The 20,851-nt window shown below is 49.3% G+C and overlaps 1 protein-coding gene across 1 annotated transcript in view; it reads right to left on the reverse strand.

Annotated features, from left to right (window-relative positions):
- LOC147748878 (lactoperoxidase-like) overlaps nt 1-20,851 on the reverse strand; it is a 1,319,638-nt gene that overhangs the window by 205,802 nt on the left and 1,092,985 nt on the right. The window contains exon 13 of the mRNA XM_086964410.1: nt 17,965-18,202. Within this exon, the coding sequence (XP_086820536.1) occupies nt 17,965-18,202 (238 nt within the window). The remainder of the gene's footprint in view (nt 1-17,964; nt 18,203-20,851) is intronic.

Here is a 20,851-nt window from a genome sequence, read left to right on the forward strand (position 1 = left end):
ATACCATACCATATACTATTAAGTGCATTATAATCCATTGCGGTTATATGTTAACTTTGGTTTGGCCTTATCAAAACATGTCGTGTAAGGTGTCATACGATTTGGAATACTATCCCCTCGACAGTCCTGTCGACGGGGATAGCATTCCACCCCTCTAGAGGGAGAAGACATGTTACTTAGCTGAAACGCGGTTGATTTTAAAAGAGCCTCAGCATCACAAAATGGACGCTTCTGCCACAGACACAAGTCTGACCTCTTGCTGCTGACCGAAACTCAGCTGAGGAGGCCTGGACAAAGGCTTTCCTGTCACGGGGAGGCGTCACACCACTCCAGACAGGAGATAGTGGATTGTAGCAGGGAGGTTTGAAAGAAACCAGACAGTACCTGGGGAGCACAAGGCTTCCCCTTGCATAATCCGGTCAAACCGGTTCTGGGGCACACCAGTCCCAGTCCCAGCACGACCCTGGACAAAGGGAAAGGGGTGTAACCACTCCCTTCCTGGGTCCCACCCATAGGAGGGACCTAGCAGGTAATCCAGGCCACCAGATTGGTATAAGAGTGGGAGCAATGTCCAAGCATTCAGATTATCCTGACTGAAACTTATGAAACGAAACTCTGGACCCTTCGACATCCTACTCGACGTAGAAGACTGAAGAATCTCCCTTGTGGCCAAGGAGTGACCATCCTGTGCAAACAGGCACCATCCAGCACCTCAACGGTTGCTTTGTTCCAGTTCCCTCCGGAACTCGAGCAACAGATTTCGACAAGACCCAGCATTCCTGCCTTCTAACAGCCCGATCCACAGTCCCTGCAAAGCTGTGACCCGTGGAGGCAACCTGAAGAGTGGGGCCGGCCATCTTGGAAAGACCACGAGGTGCTGACAGTGCAGCTCCTGAGGCATCCTCAAAGCTGTGCATTGGGGTTTGAGAAGCCCCAGCCCTGAGCCACTCCTGCACCGAAGCTCACCCCTCTACACTCACCGAGTGCTGCGTGGGGCCCTTCTGCAACTTTTGTCTCAACGCGTTGGTCCGGTCACTTGCCAGTTGGCTTGCTAGTCCCGATTGGTACCAGCGATTCCCTAGGCCCTAGACCTAACCACTGTTTGATTGGTATCTCTTATACCACTTTTTTAATATATGGTTTGAGTGGCCAGCCGGCCTCATCCATAATTGTGCAACTTTCATATGTTTAACTGTGCTTTTGTTTAAACGCTTGTGCCTATAGACTCATAAAAAGTATAGAGGATTATTTTAGTAATAAATACATATATTTTTATAATATATAACTTGTGTGGTGTCCTTTCATTTGATATTACAGGATTGTGATTGGTAAAACTGCTCGCTTAACTCGACCTCTTGAGTTAAGCCTTTAAGGCTGCTTAGTCCATGCTACCATTAGGATAGCTTGTCTAATATGGTTGACTTACAACCAGACACCATAAGGGTTGTTTGGACTGATACAAGGTGCCCCCAGAATTGGAGACATCATATATCAGGCCAACTTCTCACATTGGTGCGCAGCGGTGCGGATTTGAGCTTGCTGTTGTTTTTCCCATTGCAATCTTTTTATCAAATTGAAAGATCACATTAAGTACCTTAGGTACATATAAACAAAAGCTTAGCATATTTAAGTTCTACTGAACTTAGTAGTTGTAGATCAAAGGGCTTAGCACACCCTGCCTACAACTCACTAGCAAGGTACAGTAGGAAAACACTTACTGTAGGTAAGTGTACCACTTGCACCTCACTATCAGTCATGTCTGCATGTCTGGCACAGGTGAAGTTTCCAGCTTCCTACCTGTGGTGGTTGATCTTACCAAGGCACCCTCCAGATATGACAACCTTAGCCATACAAACTTGAGTGCCTTATGCATTACAAGAGGGCTAAAAAGGGGTCACAACCCCACCATTCCTTCCCTGATAGCAGTCCTAGATAAGGATGAGTTGGAGAAAGCTAGTGCAGTTCCCCAAGATGCAGGAAATGGAGTGAACCCCCCTGTGAATGAGAACACCCCAGAGGTAGAGGAGGAAGAAAAGGAAGAAGACCCAGAATCAGAAGAGGATGAGTAAGGTCAGAATCAGCGGGGTAACCAGGTACTAGTTGGCAGGCTTAACCAGACCAACTTGGACCTACATGGGAATGGAGAGGGCCAGCACCTCCCCAGATCCTATAACATCATTCCCCCAGGTAATAGAAGAGTGAGATCACCTTCCAGGGACTCTCACATTTCTAGTGCCTCAAGGGAATCTCAAAGGGGAATGACTTCCCCCCAGAGGAAAGAGCATAGGGCCAGGATGAGGGCTGTCCAACTCCAGATAGAGAGGGAATAGATAGCCCTGGCTCAAGCTAAACTTGCTTTAGCAAGAGAACAAAAGTTGTGTGGATTAGATTCCACTGGTGGCAGCAATATTCCTAGAGAGAAGGACAGGGCCTATGATAATAGAAACCTGACAAAGATTGTAGCCCCCTACAAGGAAGGGGATGACATCCACAAATGGATGACTGCTCTTGAGAGAGCCTGCATGGTACAGCAGGTTCCTCAGGAACAGTGGGCTGCAATTTTATGGTACTCCTTTTCTGAGAAAGGGAGGGATAGGCTCCTTACAGTTAGACCTGAGGATGCCAAAAACTACTCTGTCCCGAAGAGTGCTCTTATTGAAGGGTTTGGCCTAACCACTGAGCAATACAGGTTGTTGATCAGAGATACCCAAAAAGCTCAGACTCAGGACTGGACTGATTTTGTTGATTGTGCCACTAAGGCTCTGGAGGGTTGGCTGCAGGGAAGTAAAGTCTCAGACTATACAGGATTGTACAATCTTATAATGAGAGAGCAGATCCTTAATAACTGTCAGAACCAGCTGTTGCATCAATACCTTATTGACTCTGATCTGACCTCTCCCCAAAAATTGGGAAAGAAGGCGGACAAATGGGTCAGAACAAGGATTAAGCAGAAACCCCAGAACCATGGCGGTGACCAGAAGAAAACAGACCAGAAGGGTGGGGATAAGAAAGATAAAGAAAAAGATCAGAAGTCTTCTTCAGGCCCCCAACATTCTAATAAGGAGGGTGGTTCCCTAACTGGTAACAAAAAGAAGAAGAATGATGGCCCAAGGAAACCTTGGTGTAATACCTGCAAATCAGTTTCACACTGGGGCAGTGAATGCACCAAGAAAAATCCAGTCCCCACCACTGCAGCTCCTAAAGCACCTGCACCCCCTAGTACAGTTAGCAGTGGTGCTACACAGCCAAAGGGTTTAGTAGGGTTTGCCCTGGGTACTGAGATGGAATCTGGCCTAGTCAGAATCCTTACTCAGGCAGTTCTGCTCTATGATGTGGACATAGCCATGCCCACTACTGTGAGTCCCAGTAACTTGGGCAAGTATAGACAGACGCCTTTGATAAATGAGAAACTGGCTCAGGCCTACAGGGACACTTGTGCCAGTGTCACTGTGGTGACAACTAACTTTGTGAACCCTGGTCAGATTGTACTAGATGAGAATTACCTAGTGACCAATGCAAGCAATGCCACTACTACACATAGTGTGGCTGTTGTGAACTTCTCCTGGGGAGGGGTAAATGGCCTAAAGAAAGATGTTGTGAGTGCAGACCTCCCAGTAGACTGTCTGTTAGGCAATGATCTGGAAAACTCAGTTTGGTCAGAAGTGGAGTACAGGACTCATGCAGAAATGCTAGGGATTTCAGCACATGTCCTTGCTGTAACCAGGACTCAGGCAAAGAAGTGCCTACCTGAACCTGTGGTGGATCTTGAAACTGTAGACCAACCACAACCCAAGAGGAAGAGCAAGAGGGTTAAGGCTGTGCCTTCCCACTTGCCCCAGGTTGAGGATCAGACTTCACAGGAGGCTGATTCCGCAGTCTAAGAGGAGACTGTCTCTGAGGAACTTGAACCTGATCAGGTTGAGTTTCTGGGAACAGGGGGACCCTCAAGGGCAGACCTGGGGCAGGCCCAATTAGATTTCCCTTCCCTTGAACCCCTCAGACAGCAAGCTGCTAGCTGCTGCTGAGGCTGCAGGGAATGCTCAAGGAACCCATAGAGTGTATTGGGATGCTGGGCTCCTTTATTCAGAGGCTAGAGACCCCAAGCCTGGTGTCACCAGGAGGTTGGTCATACCAGGGGCTTCCTTCTTACCTTGGCCCATGATATTCCCTTTGCAGGGCACTTAGGCCAGAATAAGACTTGGGACATGCTTGTTCCTCACTTTCACTGGCCTCATATGTCAGAAAATGTCAAGGAGTTTTGTCGCTCCTGTGTCACTTGCCAAGCCAGTGGTAAATCAGGTTGCACAACAAAGGCCCCCCTGATACCCCTACCTGTGGTGGGGGTACCCTTTGAAAGTGTTGGAATAGATATTGTGGGTCCCATTGATCCTCAAACAGCACCTGGGCACAGATTTATACTGGTGGTAGTGGATCATGCCACCAGGTATCCAGAGGCAATTCCCCTGAGGACCACAACAGCACCTGTTGTGGCAAAGGTCCTTGTTGCAGTTTTCTCAAGAGTGGGTTTTCCAAAGGAGGTTCTTTCAGACAGAGGTACCAACTTCATGTCTGGATACTTAAAGGCAATGTGGAAGGAGTGTGGAGTAAACTACAAGTGTACCACACCCTATCACCCACAGTGCAATGGGCTTGTTGAAAGGTTAAACAAGACCCTCAAGGGAATGATAAAAGGATTACCAGATTAGCTTAGGCAGAAATGGGACACCCGTTTACCCTGCTTGCTCTTCGCTTACAGAGAGGTCCCACAGAAGGGGGTAGGCAACAGCCCTTTTGAACTTCGCTCCCAAGCTGAGTGGTCGCTCCCCTGCCTCCCTGGCGAACTGTGGTATCGTTGCTCCGCTTTTTCTCATTTAACTGCCTCCTATTGTTGTTCTACAGTCTGCCCTGCTTGCCGCTTTACTTAATTGTATTTCGAAAGCGCTAAAGTAATTTTTATCTGTATCTGCGCATTTCGCCCCAAGCGCTCCGCTCCGCTGACCCCTCCGCTGCCATTTTGGTTGTTGTGGTCGCCCTCTGGAGCCCACCCCGCCTCCCAGCTGAGACGCCCTCCCACTGCCTACAAACAGCGCTCCGTGAGCTAAACGCGCTGTGACTCGCTTCGCTCCCAAGCTGAGTGGTCGCTCCCCTGCCTCCCTGGCGAACTGTGGTATCGTTGCTCCGCTTTTTCTCATTTAACTGCCTCCTATTGTTGTTCTGCAGTCTGCCCTGCTTGCCGCTTTACTTAATTGCATTTCGAAAGCGCTATAGTAATTTTTATCTGTATCTGCGCATTTCGCCCCAAGCGCTCCGCTCCGCTGACCCCTCCGCTGCCTTTTTGGTTGTTGTGGTCGCCCTCTGGAGCCCGCCCCGCCTCCCAGCTGAGACGCCCTCCCACTGCCTACAAACAGCGCTCCGTGAGCTAAACGCGCTGTGACTCGCTTCGCTCCCAAGCTGAGTGGTCACTCCCCTGCCTCCCTGGCGAACTGTGGTATCGTTGCTCCGCTTTTTCTCATTTAACTGCCTCCTATTGTTGTTCTGCAGTCTGCCCTGCTTGCCGCTTTACTTAATTGCATTTCGAAAGCGCTATAGTAATTTTTATCTGTATCTGCGCATTTCGCCCCAAGCGCTCCGCTCCGCTGACCCCTCCGCTGCCATTTTGGTTGTTGTGGTCGCCGTCTGGAGCCCGCCCCGCCTCCCAGCTGAGACGCCCTCCCACTGCCTACAAACAGCGCTCCGTGAGCTAAACGCGCTGTGACTCGCTTCGCTCCCAAGCTGAGTGGTCGCTCCCCTGCCTCCCTGGCGAACTGTGGTATCGTTGCTCCGCTTTTTCTCATTTAACTGCCTCCTATTGTTGTTCTGCAGTCTGCCCTGCTTGCCGCTTTACTTAATTGTATTTCGAAAGCGCTAAAGTAATTTTTATCTGTATCTTCGCATTTCGCCCCAAGCGCTCCGCTCCGCTGACCCCTCCGCTGCCATTTTGGTTGTTGTGGTCGCCCTCTGGAGCCCACCCCGCCTCCCAGCTGAGACGCCCTCCCACTGTCTACAAACAGCGCTCCGTGAGCTAAACGCGCTGTGACTCGCTTCGCTCCCAAGCTGAGTGGTCGCTCCCCTGCCTCCCTGGCGAACTGTGGTATCGTTGCTCCGCTTTTTCTCATTTAACTGCCTCCTATTGTTGTTCTGCAGTCTGCCCTGCTTGCCGCTTTACTTAATTGCATTTCGAAAGCGCTATAGTAATTTTTATCTGTATCTGCGCATTTCGCCCCAAGCGCTCCGCTCCGCTGACCCCTCCGCTGCCATTTTGGTTGTTGTGGTCGCCCTCTGGAGCCCGCCCCGCCTCCCAGCTGAGACGCCCTCGCCCCTCCCCCCTCCACTTTCCATATATGACAGAAGTTCCCGCGCGCAGCGTTCACGCGCAGCGACCGCGCCCAACCCGCGCCGAAGGTGCGCCAAAGGTAAGCCCGTCTACGCCCGTCCGCGCCTGGACCGCGCCCAGCGCCATACCCCCTGCCCCTCGCGCTGCCCAGCCCTCCCGCATCACCTACGATGCCGCCACCCTCCTAGCCCTTAACCCCGGTCGCGCCCCCAACTGCGTCCAAGCCGCTCCTGGACACACCCATGGACCTTTCTCCTGCTACTCCTGCAAATTCATCGGCACCGATAACATCTCCGCTACGACCACAACACAGATTCCTGACCCCAACCACCTACAGTGCATCCTCCTCAACACCCGCTCGGTCCACAGACACGCCATTGACCTATGGAATCTACTAGACACCATCTCTCCAGACGTCGCCTTCCTAACAGAAACTTGGATGAACGCTTCCTCCGCCCCAGACATCACCATTGCCATCCCTGAAGACTATAAGATCACACGCAAGGACCGCACCGACCATACAGGAGGAGGAATCGCTATCGTCCATAAGAAATCCATCCGCATCTCAACCAGCTCTGACGCCAACCTCGCCAACTCCGAACACCTTCACTTCCAGATCCACATCGACCCCAAGACCACTCTCAGAGGCACCCTCCTCTACAGACCACCAGGACCCTGCGCAAAATTCAGTGAAGACATCACGGACTTCATCACCCCACACGCGCTCCCCTCCAAAGACTACATCCTTCTGGGAGACCTCAACTTTCACCTTGAAAAGATCAACGACCGCAACACTGCCACCCTCTTAGACAACCTCGCCAACCTCGGACTTAAACAACTAGTCACTTCCCCCACCCACATCACAGGTCACACACTCGATCCCATCTTCACCTCCAGCAATCATGTCTCCTTCAGCCACACTACGGATCTCCTCTGGACTGACCACAGCTGCGTTCACTTCACCTACAACAAGCCGAAACCCATCAACCACCTCCAACCAACTCTGCAAAGAAACTGGAACAAAATCACCACGGACCAGATCTACGCATCGCTCCTTCTAAACACCCCAGCCCACTCTTCTAACGCAAACGAAGCCGCCGCCAACCTCACCCTATGGTTATCCAACACCGCCGACGCCTTAGCACCACTGAAAAAACGTCAAAGCAAACCTGGCAGCAAAAAGGCCTCATGGTTCAACGATGATCTTAAGAAGTCCAAGAAACTCTGCCGCTCCCTTGAAAAGGCCTGGAAAAAAGACCCAACCACTAGCACCAAGGACGCCTTCAAAAACGCCACCCGCACTCACCACCAACTAATCCGAAAGGCCAAGAAAGCAGCATTCAAGGATCGACTTGACAACAACGCCCACAACAGCAAGGAACTTTTCAACATCGTCAAGGAATTTACCAATCCCTCAGCCAACTCCAACGATATCACCCCCTCTCAAGCCCTCTGCGACTCCCTAGCCTCATTCTTCCACAACAAGATTGCAGACATCCACAACAGCTTCGACAACCAACCCGGAGACCAACCCACCCGACCATTTGCTGAACATTCTCCCCCCGTGAACACCCTTAACAACTGGAACCCAATCTCCACTGAGGACACAATCCGCCTGATGAATTCCATCCACTCAGGATCCCCCACAGACCCATGTCCTCACCACATCTTCAACAAAGCAGACTCCATCATAGCACCGCACCTCCGAGACGTCATCAACTGCTCCCTCAACTCCGCCACCTTCCCGGAAGACTGGAAACACGCTGAACTCACCGCCCTTCTGAAAAAACCCACAGCGGACCCCACCGAACTCAAAAATTACCGCCCCATCTCGCTCCTTCCATTCCCGGCCAAAGTCATCGAGAAAGCTGTCAACAACCAGCTCGCCGCCTTCCTCGAAGCCAACAAATCCCTCGACTCCTCACAATCTGGCTTCCGAGCAAAACACAGCACTGAGACCGCCCTCATCGCAGCAACAGACGACATTCGAACTCTACTGGACAATGGAGACACAGTCGCCCTCATCCTCCTCGACCTCTCTGCAGCATTCGACACAGTCTGCCACAGCACCCTTTTACAACGCCTCAATAACATCGGAATCCAAGGAAAAGCACTTGAATGGATCACCTCGTTCCTCACCGGAAGAACCCAGAGAGTCCGCCTCCCACCATTCAAGTCCGAGGCCACTGAAGTCATCTGTGGCGTACCACAAGGATCCTCACTCAGCCCCACCCTCTTCAACGTATACATGAGCCCCCTCGCGGCCATCGCCCGGCAACACAACCTCAACATCATCTCTTACGCGGATGACACTCAACTAATCCTTTCTCTCACCAATGACCCCAGCACCGCCAAAACTAACCTACACGAAGGAATGAAAGAAGTTGCCGAATGGATGAAACAAAGCCGTCTGAAACTGAACTCAGACAAAACAGAAGTCCTCATCTTAGGGACATCCCCCTCTGCATGGGACGACTCCTGGTGGCCGGAAGCCCTCGGAAAAGCACCCATCCCGACAGACCACGCACGGAACCTAGGCGTCATCCTGGATTCTTCACTCTCAATGAACAGACAAGTCAGCGCCGTATCCTCTTCCTGCTTCAACATTCTTCGCATGCTCAGAAAAACATTTCGCTGGATCCCCACCGAAACAAGGAAAACAGTCACCCATGCTCTGGTCACGAGCCGACTGGACTACGGAAACACCCTCTACGCAGGCACTATGGCTAAACTCCAGAAGAAACTCCAACGAATCCAAAACGCCTCAGCCAGGATCATATTAGACATCCCACGCAACGAACACATCTCTGGTCACCTTAAAGACCTCCACTGGCTACCCGTCAATAAGAGGATCACTTTCCGACTGCTAACCCACGCACACAAATCACTCTACGACATCGGACCAGAATGCCTCAACTCACGACTGTCCTTCTACACCCCCTCCCGCCAACTACGTTCTTCCAGCCAAGCCCTCGCCACTGTACCTCGCATCAACAAGACCACCATGGGAGGCAGATCCTTCTCATACCTGGCTGCTAAAACATGGAACTCACTCCCCGCTTACCTTCGCCTTACCCAGAACCACCTAGCATTTAGAAAGCAACTTAAAACGTGGATATTTGACAAGTAATCCTCCTCCCCTGTCTAAGCGCCTTGAGACCCTCTGGGTATGTAGTGCGCTATACAAATTCTTTGACTTGACTTGACTAACTTTTGTTTGGCCACCCTGTGAGGGGTCCACTATGTTTGGTGAAGGAAGGATGGGAGTTACCTCTCAAAAAGCCTAAGCTAGATGTTGCGGACTATGTACTTGGTCTCTGCTCCAGGATGACTGAATACATGGAGAGAGCAGAGCATCCAAAAACCTGGAGGCCAGTCAAGAATTACAGAAAGCTTGGCATGACCAAAAGGCTATTCTGGCTGAGTTCCAGCCAGGGCAGAAGGTGTGAGTGTTGGAGCCAGTGGCCCCAGCAGCACTCCAGGATAAATGGACTGGACCCTACCCTATTGTTGAGAAAAAGCGAGAAGTCACCTATGTGGTTGACTTTGGAACCCCTAGGAGCCCCCACAGGGTGCTCCATGTAAATCGTTTGAAAACATTTGTTGACAGGGAGGACATGAGCCTGCTCATGGCCACAGATGGGGAACAGGAGGAAGAGAGTGACCCTCTCCCAGACCTGCTTTCCCAGAACCCTGATGATGGTTCAGTTGATGGAGTAGCCTTGGCAGGCAGCCTCACTGGGCAGCAACAGGTGGAGTGCAGACTGATGTTGCAGGCCCACAGACACATGTTTTCACTCACACCCAGTCAAACTAACTGGTGCACCCATGAGGTGGATACTGGTGACAGTCTGCCTGTGAAGAATAAGATCTACAGGCAGCCTGACCATGTCAGGGGTTGTATAAAGGCTGAGGTGCAAAAGATGCTTGAGCCTGGAGTGATTGAGCCATCAGAGAGCCCATGGGCCAGCCCAGTAGTCCTTGTGCCAAAACCCCATACCCAAGATGGAAAGAGAGAAATGAGGTTTTGTGTGGACTACAGAGGTATCAATGCTGTCACAAGGACAGATGCACATCCCATTCCAAGAGCAGATGAGCTCATTGATAAGTTGGCTTCTGCCAAATTTCTGAGCACATTTGATTTGACTGCTGGCTATTGGCAAATCAGGTTAGCTGAGGAGTCTAAAGCCAAAACCGCATTCTCTACCCCTAGTGGACATTATCAGTTTGTGGTGATGCCCTTTGGGTTGAAGAATGCACCTGCCACCTTCCAAAGGTTGGTGAATCAAGTCCTTGCTGGGTTGGATGACTTTTGTGTAGCATATCTAGATGATATTGCTGTCTTTAGCTCCACCTGGGAGGATCACCTGATCCACCTGAAGAAGGTTCTGGAGGCCATGCAAAAGGCAGGCCTGACTATCAAGGCTACTAAGTGCCAGATAGGGCAGAGCAAGGCTGTGCACCTAGGCCACCTAGTAGGTGGGGGTCAGGTTCAACCATTGGAGAGCAAGATCCAGACCATCCAGGACTAGGCTCCTCCAACTACCCAGACACAAGTCAGAGCCTTCTTGTGTGTGACTGGGTATTACAGAAAGTTTGTGAAGAACTATGGGTCCATTGTGACACCATTAAATGACTTGACATCCAAGAAGATGCCAAAAAAGGTTCTGTGGACAGTTAGCTGTCAAACAGTATTTGATGACCTGAAGAAGGCCATGTGCTCTGCACCTATCATGAAGAGTCCTGACTACTCCAAACAGTTCATTGTACAGACAGATGCTTCTGAGTTGGGGGTGGGAGCTGTGCTTTCACAACTTAATATAGATGGTCAAGACCAGACCATTGCTTTTATTAGCAGAAGTCTGACCCCCAGGGAGAAACGTTGGTCAGCTATTGAGAGGGAGGCCTTTGCTGTGGTTTGGGCCCTGAAGAAGTTGAGGCCATACTTGTTTGGAACTCACTTCCTAATTCAGACAGACCATAAGCCCCTCTTGTGGCTAAATCAGATGAAGGGTGAAAATCCCAAACTGCTCAGGTGGTCCATTTCCCTACAGGGGATGGACTTTACAGTGGAGCACCGCCCAGGGACTGACCATGGTAATGCAGATGGTCTCTCCAGGTACTTCCACTTAGAACATGAAGACTTATCTGGTCAAGGTTAAGTTTAATGTCGCTGCATTTGGGTGGGGGGGGGGGGGTCGTGTAGGAGAGTAGGGTCTGCTATCCTATAGTCACCCCAAATGTTTGCTTTTTGCTTCACTGGTTTTCGACTTAATGTGGCTGTGGACCTGCTAATCAGACCCCCAGCCTGCTGTTCTCTCTCTAAATTCACATACATGTACTATAGGTGCATAACCCAATTGGAACTGGACTCCTTGTCAGCCCCTGTACCATGCACTACAGGTGCTCAGGGCATAGGTGCCAACAAAGCCTACCAGGGGCTGCAGCATATCTTTTGCCACCCCTGGCTGGTACTTAAATCGACACAACTGGCTGATCACTCAGCTGGGGCAAGTTGATGTAATAACCCCTTGCTTAGATATAGTATTCCTATATCTAAACCTAACTGGACACATATATACCTGTAAGTAACTCCTATGGCAGGCCTTAACAATCCTGGAGGCATAGTGCTTGGTTTTATGTGAGATGGTGCTCTAGCATGAGCTGAGCCTGTTTGCAGCTGTCGGGACCAATTCCCTTAGCTATTCCGGGATAATGCCATACCATATACTATTAAGTGCATTATAATCCATCGCGGTTATATGTTAACTTTGGTTTGGCCTTATCAAAACATGTCGTGTAAGGTGTCATACTATTTGGAATACTATCCCCTCGACAGTCCTGTCAACGGGGATAGCATTCCACCCCTCTAGAGGGAGAAGACATGTTACTTTGCTAAAACGCGGTTGATTTTAAAAGAGCCTCAGCATCACAAAATGCACGCTTCTGCCACAGACACAAGTCTGACCTCCTGCTGCTGACCGAAACTCAGCCGAGGAGGCCTGGACAAAGACTTTCGTGTCACGGGGAGGTGTCACACCACCCCAGACAGGAGATAGTGGATTGTAGCAGGAAGGTTTGAAAGAAACTAGACAGTGCCTGGGGAGCACAAGGCTTCCCCTTGCATAATCCGGTCAAACCGGTTCTGGGGCACACCAGCCCCAGTCCCAGCGCGACCCTGGACAAAGGGAAAGGGGTGTAACCACCCCCTTCCTGGGTCCCACCCATAGGAGGGACCTAGCAGGTAATCCAGCCCACCAGATTAGTATAAGAGTGGGAGCAATGCCCAAGCATTCAGATTATCCTGACTGAAACTTATGAAACAAAACTATGGACCCTTCGACATCCTACTCGACGTAGAAGACTGAAGAATCTCCCTTGTGTTCAAGGAGTGACCACCCTGTGCAAACAGGCACCATCCAGCATCTCAATGTTTGCTTTTTTGCTTTGTTGCAGTTCCTTACGAAACTCGAGCGACAGAGTTCAACAAGACCCAGCGTTCCTGCCTTCTAACAGCCCGATCCACAATCCCTGCAAAGCTGAGACCCGTGGAGGCGACCTGAAGCGTGGAGCAGGCCATCTTGGAAAGACCACGAGGCGCTGACCGTGCAGCTCCTGAGGCATCCTCGAAGCTGTGCATTGGGGTTTGAGAAGCCCCAGCCCTGAGCCACTCCTGCACCGAAGCTCACCCCTCTACACTCACCGAGTGCTGCGTGGGGCCCTTCTGCAAATTTTGGCTCAATGCGTTGGTCCCGTCACTTGCCCGTTGGCTTGTGGCCCCAGAACGGATGAACCTTCAAATTTACACTGCCAGTCCAGTTGCTCTGGACTGGCCCTCGCTCCCCTGAAAAGGAGCACCCTCTCTGACTTTGCTAGTCCGAGAAAGAAGCGATCTTCCAGTCCTGTGTGGATTGCTCTTGCCAAGAGTTGTTTGCTCCAATCTGGAAGCTGACACCGCCAACAGGGAGAGCCTTTGTGGGACAGCTCGTGATCCACTCCTGGACATCCTCGGTGCCCCAGAGTCCACGTGGCAGCGGAAAGAACATTCTCGACAACATCCTGATTGCGCCCGATATTGTCTGGTTCCTTCCTGGTTCCACCCTGGTCAATGCTGAGTGACCCAGACTCTGTCCCCTCTGCTTTCAGGTACTCTACTACTTTGATCCACCTTTGGATCACACCGGACACTTCTCCTTCCCGACGCCTGCAGCATCTTCATCTTCAGGCACCATCGACCTGCGTGACGAAACCCGACACTACTTCGCACCTGTGCACCCGCTTCGTGTGGGTGAGGTAACTCAGCAACGCCGGTGTTGCTACACTGGTACACACCTCTAGTGTGTGTGTCTAAAGTTTTGTCCTTCTAGGTCAGTCGGAAGGTTCCTAAAACAGTAACTTTATAACTTTTACACACCATTGACTTTGCATTGGTGCATGCGTTTGCTTTAAGCGCTGCTGTCTAGTCCCGCAGGCTTTTCCTGACTTCAGCATTGCTAGTCCCGATTGGTCCTAGCGATTCCCTAGGCCCTAAGCCTAACCACTGTTCGATTGGTATCTCTTATACCACTTTTTTAAGATATGGTTTGAGTGGCCACCCGGCCTCATCCATAATTGTGCTACTTTCATATGTTTAACTGTGCTTTTGTTTAAACGCTTGTGCCTCTAGACTCATACGGAGTATAGAGGATTATTTTAGTAATAAATACATATATTTTTATAATATATAACTTGTGTGGAGTCCTTTCATTTGATATTACAGGATTGTGATTGGTAAAACAGCTCGCTTAACACGACCTCTTGAGTTAAGCCTTTAAGGCTGCTTAGTCCATGCTACCATTCGAATAGCTTGTCTATAAGGTTGTCTTACAACCAGACACCATAAGGGTTGTTTGGACTGATACAAGGTGCACCCAGAATTGGAGACATCATATATCAGGCCAACTTCTCACACCCTCTATTTATGTGCCCTTCTGCCCTCTGTTCCACTAGTTTTTGTGTGCCCTTCTGCCTTCTGTGCCACTCGTTTTTTCCTTGTTTTTGTGCCCCCTTTGCCTTCTGATCCACTCATTTCCCCAGCGGCTGTGCCCCCTGCGGTCCCGCCCCCTGACTGCCCACTGCCCATTTGCTGCCCCGCCTCCCGGTTGTATTGTTGTCGTCTCGCCGCCCCTGCGCCAACATTCACAACTCTTGTGTGCTGTGAGGACGCATGGGCATTTCAATTTTCACTACGAGAAAAGGCACTCGAGTCCTGCGGACCCCCTGGGAATATCTCACGGACCCCTGGGTGTCCGCGGACCACAGTTTGGGAAATGCTGCTCCATTGGATTTCATATCCAGTATCCTTATGTGTACTTATATGGCAGCTTTAGTGTTGAGAAAAATGGGAAAATTACCTTTAAAAAAACTTTTACTGCCTGACTGAAGTGCCTGCCTCCATGAGTTTCTATGGGAGTGGGGTGGAATATTTATGAAGGGCCATGTGTGGTACTGGACTTACTCCAGTGCAGGGATGGAGAACATTTACTATTGTTTTTTGTCTCTTTTTTGGATGTGAATGGAATGGGTTTAGTCTTTTCATGGTGGGTGTTTATATTAGCATGTTCCTCCTTAAACCCCTCCTTACCCCTTGTTAAACCTCTCCTATTTTGATGTAAGTATTACCCATTTTCCAGACACCTTCTCCATCCATCACACATTTATGACTAAAATGCAGAACTACCTATGTGGAGAGCTCCGCACATGTGGCAAAGATGTCAGCATGCAAACGATAGGAGTGACTTGAATGTATCTGCATATAGGTTAGTGTTGGAAATGGCCCTTATTACAGGGTTATCCCCCAAACTTTTTACTTCCTCCTCCTATGTTTCCCTAACCTGCTGTTGTTGGTTTTAAGACTCTGGGCACTTTACCACTACTATTCAGTGCTATAGTGCATATGCTCTATGGGAAATTTGTATTATGGATTGGTGTTTACATGATTGGCATAATTGATTTACTGGTAAGTCCTGAGTGAAGTGCACTGAGTGTGCCAGGGTCTGTAAATCAAATTGCTACTAGTAGGCCTGCAGCACTGGTTGTGCCACAAACATGAGTAGCCATGAAAAGGTAACTCAGACCTGCCACTGCATTGTCTGCGCGCAGTTTGTAACTGTCATGTCGACTTGGCAAGTGCACCCACTTGACAGGCCCTAACCTTCCCTTTGCTGACATGTGAGTCACCCCTAAGGTAGGCCCATGGTACATCTGTGGGCAGGGTGCAGTGTATGCGAAAGGTAGGACATGCCCTGATGTGTGTGGCATGTCCTGATAGTGAAATACTGCCAATGTTGTTTTTCACTATTGTATGGCTATCTGCCCCATAGGATAGAATGGGAGTTTATTTATAACATCTTGTAAATGTAAATTTCCATTGGGGCAGGATAAGAAAGTAACGTTTAGTATGCCTGATCTCAGAATGTTAAAATGCATCTTTTAGTGAGGGTGATTTTTACATTCTGTGTTTGAACATACCACTTTTAGAAAGTAGGTATTTTCTTGATAAGCCATCAAGTGTGCCTCTGCTAGGATGTGTATTGACTGTCTGGCTTTGGAGTGACAGGGGCTGGGGATGTGCAGTGGCTCCAGATAGTCTGGATGAGTCAGGGCTGGGCTGAATAGACCTGGGCTGAATTTAGAGTAGTTGGAGGAGATTTCCTTCCACCTGAATAGGCCTGGTCTGCTGAAGTCAATGCTGTCTCTGCCTCCTGCTGGGCAGCTACACTGAGAGGACACAACTGGTTCTGGCTGGGCACAGGGCTTCGCTGCCTGAGACAGACACGGTCCGGGGGGGAGGGGATTAATTATTTATTTACTTTTCCCTCAGCATCGTCCCTCGAAATCCCCCCGGGCCCACCGCTGTTAATGGCACGAACCGCAGCTGGCCTGAAAGAACAAAGGAATTTTGGGTATAAGTACTGGGGCCCAGACCCCAGAACTTTAGAACTTTTTAGCAATGAAGAAGACTGTCAAGAAGAAGAGCTGGAGAAGCTGTGGTGAGGGACTACCACTTTGCTGTGTGCTTTTCTGTGTGGCCTGCTGTGGCTGCTTCTGTCTTGGGCAGTGCAAGGACTGGACTGAACTTTCTGCAACTTTCTTTTCATGAGTTTCTTCAAGGGCTTGAGGTAGAGCATGCTCCCTGTTCAAGAAGTCTCAGGAAGAGCAAAGACTTCAAGTTCATCTGTTACCAGCACTGGGGGCTGTGTGTTTTGTGCTGCACCAGAAGAAAATGCAACCCAACACCGTCAACAATGCAGCTGCTGACTACGTGTCCTGGAGGTACAGCAGAGGGAATTGCTGTACTTTGCACCGCAACGCTGATCTCACTAATGATGCAACTCAACACCGCCACCAAGCCGCGGCCTGTGGCCACAGCACTCCTCACCGCCTCCCTTCATGCTGTCGCCCTGGTATCGCCAACGATCGCGCCTCACGCCGGCTTTGACGCCGCTGCTTGCACTGTGGTTCGAGGGCACTGCTCGTAAGTTACACACACACCGTCTTCATCCCACACCCCAGCTTTGGCCTACGGACACCATCCACTCCAGTTCGTCAGCCGGCGACGGCCCTTCAGCAACGACAATGCCGCTGCTAGCACCATGACCTGCAAGGACTGCGACGAGCACCGCATCACTTCGCACTTCAGCCCTGGTCTCACTGAGGCCATTGGGCGAGCGTCACCAAGACGCTACCTGTGCCATGACCTGAGGGCCCGCACGCCGCACCACTGCACTTCACACCACAGCCCCACTGCCTGCTGGCACCGGCGCTCCCAACTGCAACCGCAAGGAGTTCGATTTGCAACCGTGTGACGTCAAGGGCCCGACAACTCCTGCACCGACCTCCGGAAGCTACGCCTGCAGATGCCGCCTCTTTGGGGCTCATCGAGAGGTCCCCAGCCACAATTTCTAAAGTTACTGTATTGCGGGTCTTCCCAACACCGTAGCTTGCCCGCAATGCCGCAGTCAGCCAGAACTGTTTGGATTTGTGGTCACGACACCTTGATAGCCCCAGATCGAGCTATCGACCTCAAGGTACTGTATTCCAAGTCTATTTTGCTTATTAAATATTTCGTAGAACTGTATGGTGGATTTTTATAGTTTTTGGTCTTGTTTGAAGTATATACAAATATTGGATATTTTTCTAAACTGGTTTTGTGTCCTTTTGTAGTGTTTTCACTGTATTACTGTTGGTTATGTGCCAATACTTTACATACTGCCTCTGAGATAAGACTGACGGCTTGTGCAACGCTACCAGGGGGTGAGCAGGGGTTATTTAGGAGTGTAACTCCCTTACTCTGACTAGGAAGAAGGGTCTCTACTTGGAAAAAGGTGCAAACCCTTCCCAACTAGAGACCCCCATTTCTAACAGTTAGTAAATAGAATTTTGTAGTACGTGAGTAGTGCTACTGTAGTTTTACTTCACATACTATAAAATGCAGCATGTGAAGAGACCCCTAAATATTTTCCTGAAGCATTTCTCACATGGATTCTGTTGTCTTTGCAGGATATCTGCATTGCAACACATAAAGTATACCGATTCTCACAGACACTTACCGGTCTCCATCTCTGAGTTTCTGAAACTGTCGACCAAGAAGGCAGGCCAAGGTCTCTCCAACTCTTCCATTTTTAACAAAAGGCTCCGCTGTTGCTGCTATCCAAAGTTCGATGTTGGTAGTAGTTTTGTATAAATCCATGAGCTTTTTGGCAAAATCTTTGCTGTGTAGTACTTTTGCCAGCTCATCCTGATTCCGAGGCTGGGAAAGACCACAGAATTTTCTCCATTTGACATAGCCTGAGGGAGGAACACCAATTTGTCTTGTGAGGTTAGATGTCTCTCCAAAAAACAAAGAAAATGGTATTAGCACGTAAGGCTAGTGGTGCATGCATGCAGCTGTCCATATTCTAACTTGCTCGTTAGTTCTTTGGCATTGTCTTTTTGTCCCTACATCAACCACCACAATAAAAAACAAGCATTGAGAAAGCCAATAAGTCTGGTGTTTCCAGACAGCCTTTTAGGTTTTCTTGTTTGTTATGGTTTTTGTAAAACGTTATTGTTCAGGGTGGTGCTGAACCATCATTAATAATAACACATACGTTTAGTAAAATTAAAAAAGATCTTGGCTAACACAAACTAAAAAATCCCAATCAGTCACAGATCTTGGCTAACACAGACTTAAAAATGCTAATCAGTCACTCATTGCTTGCCAGCCTCTTGCCTTTGGGAAATAAGGGAAGGGAAGGAACGTGAAGGAAAAAGGCAAAGGGAAAGCAAAAGGCAAAGGAAAAGGAAAGCAAAAGGCAAAGGAAAAGGAAAGGAAAAGAAGTGTTTTTATGTTTTGTAGTCCCTGCGGTCTATATCAGCCCATAGATTTCTGAGGCTTCTATTAAGTAGGTTCTGGCTGAGCAAAATATTGAGTTACCGAAATTCTTGACATGTACTACACCAGCAAAACCAAGATGTGACATCTGATTATGTGCCTCTATCATGAATAAGAGCCCAATATGACCCAGAGAAGTGTACATCCAGGAGAACCAGGTCCACTTAGGCTGATGGGCACATCCTATGGCTCAACAATCATGATCGGCAAAGCTAAAACTAACCAGAATATGCAAACATGCAAGCTTCCTCACTCCCCTGACCGTCAGGAATTGAGGACGGAGTTCAGACTTTGAGCATATGCACCCAGTGTCCCTATACAGACAATACCCCTCCAGAGTGCAAAGCACACTCCACGTCCATGCACTCACTCTCCCCTTTGTAACAGTTTTAATTGAAGATAAGAAACTGACAAAATGACAACAAATTAGCTATTTTGTATATTTATAGGATAGTTGGACCCAAGAAATATGATAAACTTAAATCATGCATTCCTTTCGTTGGAAAAGCCATCTGAAGCATTGCAACATCACTCCATGCTTTCTAGTACCACTACGTGGATCATTGTTTCGACCACACAATCCAAATGTCTTAGGACCTCCTGACTGTAGTTTATCACCTAACACCCTCCCTATGTTGTGATGAAACATTCTTTGTTGTACTACGATCTCCTGACCACTTGGTTCAATGCTAATAGCTATATGTAATTATAAATATCATTGCTCATGTAAGGATCAGATTTAAATAAGTACTGATAGCTGTAATCTTATAATAAATGTTCACTGTAGGAGAGTAGGGTCTGCTATCCTATGGTCACCCCAATTTTTGCCTTTTGCTTCACTGGTTTTCGACTTAATGTGGCTGTAGGCCTGCTAATCAGACCCACAGCCTGCTGTTCTCTCTCTAAATTCACATACATGTACTATAGGTACATAACTCAATTGGAACTGGACTCCTTGTCAGCCCCTGTACCATGCACTATAGATGCTCAGGGCATAGGTGCCACCAAGGCCTACCAGGGGCTGCAGCATAGCTTTTGCCACCCCTGGCTGGTTCTTAAATTGACACAACTGGCTGATCACTCAGTTAGGGCACGTTGATGTAATCACCTCTTGCTTAGATATAGTATACCTATATCTAAACCTATATCTGGACACATATAAACTTGTTAGTCACTCCTATGGAAGGCCTTATCAATCCTGGAGGCAGAGTGCATGGTTTAACGTGAGATGGTGCTTGAGCATGAGCTGAACCTGTCTGCAGCTGTCGGGAACAACTCCCTAAGCTGTTCCGGGATAATGCCATACCATATACTATTAAGTGCATTATAATCCATTGCAGTTATATGTTAACTTTGGTTTGGCTTTATCAAAACATGTCATGTAAGGTGCCATACGATTTGGAATACTATCCCCCTCGATAGTCCTGTCGACGGGGATAGCATTCCACCCCTCTAGAGGGAGAAGACATGTTACTTTGCTAAAACGCGGTTGATTTTCAAAGAGCCTCAGCATCACAAAATGGACGCTTCAGCCACAGACACAAGTCTGACCTCCTGCAGCTGACAGAAACTCAGCCGAGGAGGCCTGGACAACGGCTTTCCTGTCGCGGGGAGGTGTCACACCACCCCAGACAGGAGATAGTGGATTGTAGCAGGGAGGTTTGAAAGAAACCAGAAACTGCCTGGGGAGCACAAGGCTTCCCCTTGCATAATCCGGTCAAACCGGTTCTGGGGCACACCAGCCCCAGTCCCAGCGCGACCCTGGACAAAGGGAAAGGGATGTAACCACCCCCTTCCTGGGTCCCACCCATAGGAGGGGACCTAGCAGGTAATCCAGCCCCCTAGATTGGTATAAGAATGGGAGCAGTGCCAACGCACTCAGATTATCCTGACTGAAACTTATGAAACAAAACTCTGGACCCTTCAACATCCTACTCGACGTAGAAGACTGAAGAATCTCCCTTTTGGTCAAGGAGGGACCACCCTGTGCAAACAGGCACCATCCAGCACCTCTGCGTTTGCTTTGTTGCAGTGCCCGCCGGAACTCGAGCGACAGAGTTCAA

This window comes from Lissotriton vulgaris, chromosome 1_1, assembly GCF_964263255.1.
Source record: "Lissotriton vulgaris chromosome 1_1, aLisVul1.2, whole genome shotgun sequence".
Classification (NCBI taxonomy): Eukaryota; Metazoa; Chordata; class Amphibia; order Caudata; family Salamandridae; genus Lissotriton; species Lissotriton vulgaris.